Raw genomic sequence first — 13,165 nt, forward strand, 5'->3', positions numbered from 1 at the left:
TCATCCAACCAAAACTTCTGGAAGCAGGGAGACAGCATTTCAGAATAAAACCTTCTCTGGGATTCTGTGCCAAAAGCCATGCCTTTTCTAGAAACTGTAAATTAAGTCCTCTTCTTTTTCGACTTAATATTTAAATAATCTAGGGGTATTAGTAACTTGCTAAACATTTTTCCATTGTATTTAAAAACATTTGCATCAAAATCCTACATCAGTAACAGCAGCAAAGATTTAGAAAGTGAGTTGCATGACAGTTATTATAGAGGGTGAGATTATAATCTCATATACAAACAAAAGTTATTACACAAAGGAAGGTGTAATAAAATTATGCCTGTAGGCAGTGGCTTTCATAAGGAGTGTATTTTTTTCTAGTACTTAATAAGATAAGGGATTTTACCAGAAGTGTAACCTTGTGTTTCTGTGATTTATGTGCATTCTTCCCCAAAGCAGCACTCAGCTACAATAAAGTTTAGTTGGGCATTTAGACATGACAAAAGTGTGATATTTGACTGTCTAGAGAGCTGTGKATATATTTAAACAAAAAGTTTTATAACTGCTTTAATTATTGTGATAATCAGAGATAACACAATATTGTCATAATCTAGAGTTTAAAAAATATTTTAAGCACCAATTTCCTCTAMTTTTAGCTCCTAAAAAATTTGGACAGCATGTCTATGTGTCTCTTTATATTTTATTATTTGCCAGATGTAGTTTCCTCTGGCATATGTGTCCTGTAAGGCAAGGGACAACAKAATCAAGAAATAAACATCTGACCATGTCACAAATCCAATTAACTCTGACAAGGGCTAGTAAAGTCAAATGAGTAACAAAGCAGTGCTGTCTGGAAGCAGCTTTGTAGACAGTAGGACACCAGCTGGACGAAGCAAAAGTACTTCAGGCAGCTGAATTTTCTGCCTCCACTAAGACCATCTTATACCCCGACGAGGTCACAGCACTATAGCATTTTCAAGTGTCAGATCTCATCTCTTCACTGTTTCTAAGCAGCAGGGAGGAGGAGGGAAGCGTTCCCCTCGCAGAATGTAAAATATGTGCTAATGTCATTACAAGGTAATGCAGTGAGGCAGAAACTGAAGTTACCATTGCACAGCCTCTCCTCAACCACCATCACAGCACTGGGTTATGATAGAAACCTCCAAGTGATTGCAGTGGAACCATCCTCAGGCACAAAGAAACATGGTGGTTTTCTAATCCCTATGCATGTTAAAAGTAGCTCTCCTTTTTCTAGCTCTTGGCACATGTAGCTATCCTATGTCCATTTAATGGAACTGAATCATTAAATGATTACTTCACTCGTCTGCTGTGTTCATCCATGCTTGAGACTCAGAAATGTCGGGGAATTTCTCACCTGGAGTATAGCAGTATAAGTCTAGAGACATTCCTTTGGCAAAGTTATTTTGGGTTTATCTTGAGAGGAGAATCCTGTTCCCTGGCTGCCTGACTGGAAATTGAAATTCTTCACTGYGTGTTTCCAGATAGAAGGGAAATAYRTGCTCYGTTTACTTTATCTATGTGACCCAAACAACACTGTGTTGCCTTTGGAATATTTTCTTGCTCTAACCTATTTCCTTATCATGCAGTATCCTTAATCTAAATGCTTTCCCTTTACACTGGAATAATTGAAGAAATCTTAGATCCACATGCAATATTTAGTATTATCACTATTAATTGCCAAAATTATTTGCAGCTCCTAATAACCTACTTTTCTAGTAGCCAGAAGAATCAAATATGTAGTTCRTCAGCTTTAACATGGGCACTAAAACTGAAACAAACAGCTATCCTCAACTTTGGGATGGAGGAAGGAATATTTCTTAAACAACATGAAAATTTTGGTTACCTCATACCTCACAGTTAATTTGTAGCTGATTAGCACTGGAAATTTCCTAGCACTTTTCTAATATTTCTGTTTAATTGAAAGTAAATTCTATTAACTTCRGCAAAAWWWTYCMAARGGRRRWTTYYTTKRWTTSRRAWKGRAWTTCTGGGTTTTGGAAAYCAGAAGCAAATATACACAATGACTCAGTGGTTAGRTTATTAAATTACTAGATTTAGAGCAGGAAGCTGAAACTATTTCCCRTCTTCTAATTCTACATGTTTCCATGCACTGCATTTTTTTAATCTTCCCCCCACCCCCTGCAACTTAAAGAGAAATTTGTTAATCTTGGAATTGGTCTGATTTTTCCTATTATTGAGAATTTAACATGGAGTGAGACGGCTAAATTTATTTGTCAGGATGATCTCTGAAATCAGAAAAAGGAGCAAGGAATGAATAAATAATATGCAGAATTGCTTCTACAGAAAATTAAAAATTAAACATATCATCATGCTTGTACATTTTTCTAACTGCATTGAAACTTGATCTTCCTGCTACAACTTTGGACACAAATAGAATTTAGCAAATGGATATACGCTGTAGAAGCAGCATAGGCATATGCTGACATACGATTACCATATGTCAGTCCACAGTGATTCTTGAGCTCCTGAGACATGTTTTGTTCTTTAAATAGTTTTCCATCTTTTTAACATTTTGGAGCATGTTGACTATTTTCATTATGCTTTTTTCCTCCTTTCTTTGAAGACACATCCATTTACAACTGACTTAGATTAGGCAGGAAGGATGGATAGAAACTAAAATAGCTTGCAGAGATTACTACTACAGTCAAATATATTTGGAATTTCAAGAGTGAACAAGAACTATTAAAATAAAATAAATTCTATGCTAACCTTTACGAATAAAGAAAACACATGGATTGGTATTTTTGTTCTGGATTCACCCAGGATCACATGCAGTATTTTATTCCTGGTGTTTAATACAGCAAGTTAAAATTAAATTTAAAAACCCCTTGTATTAAAAAATGTAACATTAAAACCTGAGGTTTTGACTTGACCTGGAGACTATTTGAGTCAGAACATCACAGATTCACACAGAGAAAAATGGTAGCTGGCAACAGGGTATTTCYTGTTGTTTTTCACAACAAAGTAAAACAAAATGGATATCTTCGTATGATCTGCAGATGTGCAGTATGAAGGCATTTAGATGCAAGTTTTACAGAGGCCTGTAGTTTTAGGCAAATAATATATCTCCTATCTCTTAAAAAACCCTCCATCACAGTAGACTTCAAATCTTTCAACAAATTGTGTGGCAGCCTTATGTTTGTAAGTTCCTAAAAGTTTTGGAGGAAAAAATAATTTTTTACATAAATGTCTGTGAGGACTTAAAAATAAATAAGAATAATGGGAACACACAAAAATTCTACTGCACACTGGGAAGGTAGAAAAGCTGCACTGAACATATTCTTTGGTATTTGCAACATCTCATATAGGTTTTATCAGCAAAATAATTTGTATCTTTAGTGAGGAAAAAAAGTTTTATACTTCTCAAGAGAGAAATTACCTATTTCTGAATGTCTGGAGAAATGCTGACAATGATAACTACTCTACACAAGTAATTAGTAAGAATTTACTTGCCTGGAGACATAATGTGATTTCCTCATAYRCTCCAGCCTCCTAGCTGTTGCAAACTAAARAYATCCAGTATCAGATTTTCCTACAAAGTGTGTATATCAGTTTGGCACAGGAAGGATTCTTAAGACTGGACTGAAAGAACCAATGATTCCTTTGATTCAACACAGGGACATTTGCTTTCTGGTTCTGCACCCTAAAAAAGGCTCAAAGCTCTGTAATGAGAAAGGGCACCAAGTAGTGCTTAACACATGGGACATAAACACATATGTCATGCAGACATCCTCCTGTTATGAATAAATCAATTCCTGCTTGCACTAAAAGGCATTGATACAATCACAAAATGGTTTAGAGACCTTTTACTCCTAACTAACACTGGGAATTTTGTCTCTCTGCAAGTTATGGATTGGGCCTTAGTATACTTTTGTTGAAACAATGGTGCTTCTTTCAATTTGAAAGTTGAAGTGGAAACCAAAGTTCTGTGAGCTTTGGGCTTGTCTTCTCTACAGGAAGGTTAACAACACAAATTGTTTGGTGATATGTGGATTGTTCTCCTCCCACAATCTCTTTGTTTRCCTGAGTAATTGTAATTGGGTGTGCAGATTTCTTCTGGATGACACCGGAAGAGAAAAATGAAGATTATATAAAACTGTATTTTGTTTCTTATCTTTAGAAAGCCTTACATGGCACAATTTGAATGATCTCTTGATTTGAATGGACTTAAGCCCATTAATAGAAAAAGATAATGATGCTCTTATAAGAGCCAAATAAAAGACAACACATAATGCCATACATAAGCAAAATCAGAGCAGACCTTGAATGAGGGAAGAGGAGGTACATGATRGCATGAAGGAGTATTTGCCAGGTACTACAACACGAGGAAAAGCTCAGCACCTCTTCTCAAAAGGGAAATACAGAAATTTATTGAGGATGTTGTGGCATYATTCCTCTAAATCCCTTATGATACACAGTTCCCTGTGTTTCTCAGTGGTATCCCCTTGCTCCCAGAAGTTTTATAATCACTTGTTCTCTTTCCACATCCCAAAATTGGTGAGGTGTTGTCTGTCTAAGCTTCTCTATTTGACTGAGAACAAGCATCTCTATTTGACTGAGAACAAAGCTGTCACAGTGATAAACACTGTCAGAAAGCTATCCTGTCTCTCTTTTTTTTTGTATGTGAAAGCAAGGGGTAAGAAGGCTGCGCTCAAGAGGTTTTCCTGGCACTGCTACAGTGCCTGTAGGGCAAAGGCTATTGCTCCTCCCCTTGTGCCACCAAGCAACCCATGTTCCAGGGCCAGAGTGAAGATATGATACGAGTAAAACGAGTCACTCAAAAACTGCAAGAGTGAGAAAAACTAGAGGGCTTCCTTCTGCCTGTGAAGTTTTTATGTAGATAGTGRAGACTGGTGTGCAACATATCTGTGTGAGACAGGTGAAAGGGGAATTTGGTGCTCCTAAGAGGTCCCATGGTCAAGGAGGTTTTCTGAGAGAGCTTTATTTCAGGGAGTTTCAAAACAGGTGATGATGATGTGTAGTACTGGGCCAGTTTCCACCATATGGAAAAYAAATTCTGTGTGAGAATGTACTGGAGATGCAAGGAACCTCAACCCCTGCAGTTTACAGCTGCCAATCTGCTGCTGCTGCTAAAGTAAGCACAGCCTCTGCTGGTTTATTCACTGGATGCAGACAGAACCAAAATGTGTGATGSACCATAATTCTCCAGGAAAATACATTCCATAGCAGTCTGAAAGCAAAAATATTGTATTTTAATGAGATTCACAGCAGTATGTTTTAYTGACTTTGAGAGATGGATTCAGAAAAAGAGGGTTACCAAGCTGAGACTAATAGGTACATTCAACACACTTAGGCTAGTTTGCATTGCAAACAGCAGCTCCACAGCCCAGCAGGAAAGGACCTGTAGGTGCTGGTTGACAGCTGGCTAAACATGAACCAGCAATGTTCCCAGGTGGCCAAGGCCAATAGCATCCTGGTGTGTAAAAGAAATAGTGTGGCCAGCAGGATCCAGGTGGTTGTGATTGTGATTGTCCCCTTGTGCCCGATGTTGGTTAGGCCACACCTCAAATCTTTTGCTCAATTCTGGGCCCCTCAGTTCAAGAAAGACATTGAGGGCCTGGAGTGAGTCCAGAGAAGCACAATGGAGCTGGTGAAGGGCGTGGAGCACAAGTCCTGTGAGGAGCACCTGAAAGTGCAGGGGTTGTCAGCCTGGAGAAAAGGTGGCTTAGGGGTGACATTATCACAATTTACAATTGCGTGAAAGAAGGTTTGTGGCCAGGTGAGGGTTGGCAWCTTCTCCAAGGCCAGTGACAGGGCAAGAGGAAATTCTCCCAGGCTGTGTCAGRGGAGACTCAGRTTGGACATCAGGAATAATTTTTTGCAGAAAGGTTTGTCATGGAATGGCCTGTCATTCCAGGTGCTGTAGTCACCATCCCGAAAATGTTCAAGAAACAACTGGATGTGGCACTAAGTGCTGTGGTTTAGGTGACATGGTGGTGTTCAGCCACAGGTTGATCTTGGAGGTMTTTTCCAACCTTAATAAYTCACTCTTATAACCTGTAGGTGGAAAATGGTATTTAAACATGCCTTGCTTTATTGTACAGTGCCACCTAGGGGGTAAAAGCTTTTAAACTAGAGTGGCAAAGGAGAGGGATCTCTATTARAAACACAAAGTATTTAATATATTAAATAATTTCTCTTTGGGATATACTAGGCAAACAAAGAGGTGCTGAGATTTCCATGCTGAGGAATCTGCCAAGAGAATTGTGACTTTCACAGTTCCCTTTGGAGCTCTCTTCCATAGTCTGGCAGTGACTGGGGATATCAMAAATCCTGATTTTCTCCTCTGCTGGCCAGTGTTGCTGGTATGATCAGTGGAGTGGTTATCTACATCTCATTACTGCTGCAAGGCTGGGTAGGAGATTGCTGTATTGCTGGTTCAGTCTTCAAGAACTTTTAAAAAAGCCTTGAAAACTCTGCTTTGTGATACCAGAAGCAGAGAGAAACCTCTGGCTACTTTTACTTAATCTAGTCTGCCAAAGGAAGGTACYGCACAAGGCAGCAATGAGATGCTGGGACTACTCTGTGTCTGAAAGCAGGTATGTTTTACTCCTCCTGAAACTTCCCCCTGAAACTTCCCCCACTTCCCCACTTCCTTGCACATTACAAATTACAGTTGGCTCCTTTGAGCTTCTTTTTTTTTTGCCTAGAAATGGGCAAAGGAAACCTAGAAAAATCTGCCCATCTCTGTATCATGTTTATTTTCTCTGGAATGAGATTTGGTTTAAAAGCCTGAATTATGGTCATTTCTTTCCTGAAAAACCAGAATTCCATGAGAGGTAATATTTTAGGAGTAGGGGTGTTTTTTTCCACACACTTTTCATGTTCTCTCAAATGGTATTTGATTTTATTCTGTATYTTCCACAGCAGATGGCGTGCCTGCCTCCCTGAGACCAGAGATCAAAAGCAGAATGCAAATCATGCAAGAAACTTGTGTAATATAGAAACAATTGTACAATATAAGAAACAATTATGCAAGAAACCTGCTCCTCTGTCCTTAGAAGAAAGTGGTGATGCTACCACAATATTTTTGAATGAAAAAGTCAACATTTCTGATTGCATGACGGTGGACTTGAATTGTAATAAAGGGCAGGTGTCTCTTCTTTTCCTTCAGTAACCTCCACACAGAAAAAACCAATTGAGTATAAATAAGAAGGAAATTTATTTGTGCTAAGTTCCTTTTAAAAAATCAACCATACTGAAAGAAAAGGCCAGMTGACAAAAATTGCTTTGTCTGTCCCCTAGAAATGGAAAAAAAATAAATTCCTTTGGAACTACAAGCCACAAACATGGCAAAATGATGCTGGAAGTTATATCAAAGTCTGCTCTAAGTACCTCTCAGAAAAACAAGCCCTGTGGTAAAATTGTGGCATGATGGATAAAGCAAACTCTTACTACTGTCCTCTAGATGTCATGATGTGGAAGAAGAGCTGGATACCAGGGCTGCCACASTTGAAGCTAAATAGATTTTGACATGAGAGTTAAAGAAAAGCTACAGTAGGGAATGGCAAATTCACSGTGGTGCCCATCCTGATGTGACATCCTCTGGAATAAGCAGGCTCCTGCTCAGGTACTGRCAATAAACACTGCACCAAGCCTGGGAGAAAGGGACACATACATCCACATCAGATCCACATCAAGATTTCTGGCTCTGTCAGTCAGGATGGATTTTTGGTGACTTTCTGGTTTTGATAAAAMCAAAGAGAATACACAGTTACAATTGTAGCACAATGCTCTTCCCTTTACAGGTTTTATTTCTTAACAGAACAGCATAGTTTTTACATATATATGCACATATAAATAGATAGAATGGCAACATAAATAAATAATTACACTGTTAAATATATAAGGAGGACTTGCTAAGACAACTTTACTTGCAAACAGGTTTTGTCCAACAGCTCTTTCTTGCAAAAGAAGATACAACAAATTCAGAGACTTGGAATAAGATACTTAAGAATGAGGATTGCATGATTCTTTTGTGTCTAACAGAAAGTCTGAAGATCAGAGTTAAGAGGAATTGGAGAAGCGGTGATAGTAGTATGTTATTAAACATATTCTGGAATTTCAGAACTTAGAAAATAAAATCATCCTACTCTTCAAATTCCTGAAATAACCTTTTCATAATCCTTCATGTTACAGGGCTTGGCTCATTAAATGCTGTGATTTAAAGGTGTTCAGAGCTGGTGTGTGCTAATGCATGTTTCTTTGTTCCCAGCTGCATCCCCATGTTAATCTTTTCTTTACCTACAAACCCAGCCTCTCTGAGGTGCCCGACAGCACAGCTAGGGAGAACACAGTCACTGGAGGCTACTGCAAGAAGACTGCTAAGAAGTCCTGCTTCCATTAAATCCGTTTTTCTCTCAACTTCCCCAAGGACAAATTTCCTCCTCAAACCTTCCTCTAATGTGCCATTAGAGACACGTCATAGGTGCAGTGTGCGTGAGACACTCTGGGCTGTTTTGACAAGTGCTGTCTGCTGAAAACTGTACGGGGTAAAATCTCTTAATCAGAACTGAGTGTATCTACACTTGCTGTCACAAGTGAAAAAACAAGTGATATTTAACATCAATAAATGAGGAAGGAGTGGCAGGAGGGGGAAATCTTGGATAACCAGGTCTGGAGAAATAATAGAAAAAGGTGTTCCCATATCAACAGCTAACAAAACTGTGGAAGCAGTGTCTGACAGGAATCTCACAGTGAYACAGAACARGTGCACGATGATGATGACAATTAASGGYAACTGTCCCTGTGTCTCTGGAGCTTGGCTCCAAGGGATGGTGACACAGGGAGCCTTTTGGTGCCTGAGAGGGAACACCTCTGGAGTGCCTTCTGATCTCATTCCACCTCCCATTGTATATGTAACTATGAGGGTTCAAAAGAGAACCCCCYATCTGGCTTCTCTGCACTCATCCACAGAGTCCCTGCCTAAGAATCAGAACAAGCAGTAGCTGCTGAGCCTTCTGAGATACATCTCAGCAAAGGTGAACACTAAAATACCATGTATGGCATATCCAAGTAATCACAGAATGACAGAATCCATTAGGTTGGAAAAGCTGTCTGAGATCATCCAGYCCAGCCTATGACCAAACAACRTGTCCACTAGACCCTGRCACTSAGTGCCACATCCAGTCTTTCCTTAAACACCTCCAGTGACTCTACCACCTCCCTGGGCAAAACATTCCAATGTGCAATTGCTCTTTCTGTGAAGAAATTCYTCCTGATGTCCAACYTCCCCTGGCACAGCTTGAGGCTATGTCCCYTTGTCCTGTCACTGGTTGTCTGGGAGAAGAGACWGGCCTCCAATTCACTACACCCTCCTTTCAGGCAGTTGTAGAGAGTGAYCAGTCACCTCTGAGCCTCCTTTTCTCCAGGGYGAGCACCCCYAGCTCTTTCAACTGCTCCTCATCAGACTTTTCCTTTAGACCCTTYAYCAGCTTTSCTGCCCTTCTCTGGACCCACTCYAGCACCTCAACATYCTTCTTGAATTGAGGGGTCTGGAARTGRRCRCAAACATTTAAGAATCTTTAATACTTGTGACTCTGCCAGTGCCTTTATTCCATGCCTGTTACTTTAATGAGAAATATGACAAGCATAACATAAGCTAATCGGGGTCTTCAGTCTGAGAAGGGTTTTGTCTCCAACCCAGGCTTTGTGTCTCCAGTGCTCAAACAGCCACTTAGGAAGGAATGCAGGATGCACGCACCAAACCTTCATGGACACTTCTCGCCATTAATCAGTATTGTGAGAAACACCTTAACAACACTTTAGATTGTCTGCCTGATAATCCGTATAAAGTAGAGAATGTATTGAAGGGAAAGCCCCAAGTCACCACTGTTGTTTCAGAGGGGATCACAGAATAGGTCAGGTTRGAAGGGACCACAGTGACTCAGCTGGTCTAAACTCCTGCTCAAGCATGGCCATCCCAGAGACATTGCACAGGATTGTGTCCAGGGGCTTCTTGAAAAACCCCAGCGAGGGGCACTCCACATYTGGGCAATCTGATCCAGTGCTCGGTCACCAGCATAGCAAAGAAGTTCATCCTCATGTTATAGTGGAACTTCCCATGGATGAGCTYCTGCCCGCTGCCTCTTGTCCTAYTGGTTGGCACCACCGAGCAGAGCCTGGCTCCATCCTCTTGGCACACCATCTGTAGATATTTACACACCCTGATGAGGGCCCGCACGCCTGAACCGCGCAGAAAGGACAGAGCCCGTTGCAGACAGCGGGCGGCAGGTGTCAGTGAGCTCCAGCCGCGGGAGCACCGAGCAGCGCAGCACTGCCGGCCCTCACACGTCCTCACACGCCAACATGGCAGCCCCGCCTGGCTCGCCTCTCCCTCCCCGCCGAGGCGTCCTGACGTCACATCCGCGGTGCCCCGGCAACGGCCGGACGTGGCGGGCGCGCCGGGAACCCGGAAGCGGCGGGCGAATCGGGGCGGGCGGTGCGAGCGGCGGGGCGGRCCCGGCGGTAAAGGAGCGCTCGGGGGCAGCGGCCGGCTGGTGGCGGCGRTAGTCGAGCGGAGCTTGTGGCGCAGCGTGTGGGGGACTCTCGGARCGACCGGCGCGTTTGGGCTGCGCGGTGCTGCACGGAGCGGCGGCGGAGATGGCGGCGGACAAGGCTGCGGGTGAGTGCGGGGGGAGCGGCCGCGGCTCCGCCGTGCCCGCCCGGGCCTGCGCCGCCCGGCGCGCAGAAACGCGAGCAGAAACGCGGGAGAAACGGCCGYCCGGCCGGCTGCGTGCCGTGTCCTTCCGCCGMGGAAGTAGTGCYCCGCTGTCCGGGGACCCTGTGAGGRRMCCTGTGACACCTGCCGGGTCACCGGCTGGCCCTGTGCTGAGCTCTTGCCCCCTCCTGGCCGGGAAGGGCTCGGTGGGGAGGGCCCTATGGACATATTGGCGGAGGAAGCCTGGGGTTGTCTCCCAGAGCTTAATAACCCCTGCAGAAGTCGAGCTTTTGGGTTAATTTGTTAGGCTGGGGCATGCGGAAGGTACGAGGGAGGCGATAAATCTTACTGGTGCTGCTTAATCGCTGGAGTTCAGTCTTATTCTCTCAGGGGTGCTGCTTTGGTTTCAGGGGATGAGTGGGTCCTCATTTAACTCGGGCCTGAAAAGACGCTGCAGAGAAAAGTCACAGAGACTAAACAAATAAGCAATTTTCTGGTAAACAGACAGAATAAAACTCAAATTCAGTTGCTGTGTAGTACTGACARGCTACTGCTTGTCCATCTTCCCTACAACTCCCCATCATGCAAGAAGTCTTCGTTGCAGGAGAGGTCATTCCATCAGATGGCAGCTCGTGGGGGGATGGAGAAGAGGACAATGCAGAGGAAAACCTCACTCATATAATTGTATAATTCTACTTAATGGAAGTATAGAATATCCTGACAAAGATTATCAAATTCCAATTTCTGGMCCTGCACAGGACATTCCTGAGAATCACACCATGTGCCATACCATGTGCCTGTGTGCATTATCCAAACTCTTGAACTCTGTCAGGCTTGGCATCAGCTGCAGAACCCMTTCCAGTGCCCAACCACCCTCAGGGTGAAGAACCTTTTTCTTACATCCMACCTAAATCTCCCTTGACACAGGTTTGTGCCATTTCCTTGGGTCCTGCCTCTGGTCASCCGTGTTCTTTGCTGTTTTTTCTAGCTGGTTTTACACAGTGGGAGCATTATTTAAAATCACCTTAAGCAGTTTTTCCTCTGGATGCTAAATACGAAATGGTTCAGTATCTGGAAAAAAAATACAGGGAAAATAAGCATACTGTACTGAGTGATGCTTACTAAACTGTCATGTGTTTGTTAGAACTGTGACTGCTAAACGGCAAGAAAAAAACATGGCACTAAGTTTTTAATATTTTTTGTTGATGCTCTTTGAAGTGTTGAAGGAACTTTTCAGTTTTACTTTCATGAAGTATGTGGCAAATGAATMAAAGATGTGAGCCATGGCAAGATATTCTACATGCTGTACTTGTTCATAGCAGTGASCTACAGTTAACTTTCCAGGGAGAAGTGTTTGCCTTTTATTGCACAGCACCAGAGAAGCCTGTTGTACCTATACAAAGCAAAGGTAGCAAAGGACTCCATACAAAAAATAAAATGTAAGTGTTGGTGCTACAAACTGTTATCTTGTAATGGCTGGRCACTGACTTGGCTTCATACCCTTCAAAATTCTTTTGGAGCAAGAGTCACGCAATAGTTTCCTTCCCTTTCACAAAAGAGATTATTCCTCTGCCTGTAGAGTTTGAAAGTAAAAASTATTTCCAGAGATGCTCTGGTGTTGAACTGCACAGTTCATGCAAGATGTAATTTGCAGAGTGTAGGAACAAGAGAGCTCAGAAACAGCAGGAATGAGAAGGATAATGATTGCAGTCACTCTCAGGTGTCTTCAGGTATGTGTGTGTGGGAGATGTACCTGTTGCTTTCATGAAATTGTGGCAGCAAGCCCATGAGAAGAGCAATCTTCCTTTTCAGGTGGCAGTCTCACAGTTTTCCTTGTTCTCTCRTAGAGCCAGTTTTCCTGAAGTTCTGCTGTCCACCATGATGTAGCTTCTCCAGCAGGAGCAGCTGCCTGCTTGTACAAAGCAAGCCAGCCACCATGGCAGTTTCTCCTGCTCTGCCCCATTGTCTATAGCTGGGAAGATAATTCCTGGCTTGATTCTTTAACCTCAGACTCAGTACATCCACTTCCTCCAGGTCAAAATCAGAGCAGTTGATTTTTTCACCCTTTTCCAGGTTGCCCCTTTTGCCCCTCATCATGAGCCTAACTGTACTCCTGACAGCTGGACAAATGAAAAGTTAAACAAAAAGGTCCATATTTAAATACAAATTACAGAGAAACATCAAGTCCTCTCACTTGTGAAGTAGAGAATCTGCACTGTTCTGGATATTTCAGCTGATAATTGTGGCTTCTGTAYAGATGGAAACGTGTTGGAGGTGACAGGTGTGCTGCATGCTACCCACACCATGTACTTCTGCAAGAGTGCCAAAGGACGCTGGGGCCCGAGTGAGCAGTTGGCGCACTGTATCTTTTGTCAGGAAACAATTTTCCTACCTGTTTCACTTTGATATGCTACAAGGAACATGGAAGTAACAGTTTTATTTGCAAGCATTGGG

At 42.4% G+C, this 13,165-nt stretch overlaps 1 protein-coding gene across 1 annotated transcript in view; it reads left to right on the plus strand.

Moving 5' to 3' along the window:
- The first annotated feature begins 10,501 nt into the window (after nucleotides 1-10,501).
- The window catches only part of CNOT10 (CCR4-NOT transcription complex subunit 10), a 32,326-nt gene continuing 29,662 nt past the window's right edge, over nucleotides 10,502-13,165 (plus strand). Inside the window, exon 1 of the mRNA XM_057372681.1 lies at nucleotides 10,502-10,675. Coding sequence (XP_057228664.1) covers nucleotides 10,654-10,675 — 22 coding nt within the window. The 5' untranslated portion in view covers nucleotides 10,502-10,653. The remainder of the gene's footprint in view (nucleotides 10,676-13,165) is intronic.

The sequence above is a fragment of the Malurus melanocephalus genome, unplaced genomic scaffold (assembly GCF_030028575.1).
Source record: "Malurus melanocephalus ecotype Western Australia unplaced genomic scaffold, MMel_1.1 scaffold_177, whole genome shotgun sequence".
Taxonomy (NCBI): Eukaryota; Metazoa; Chordata; class Aves; order Passeriformes; family Maluridae; genus Malurus; species Malurus melanocephalus.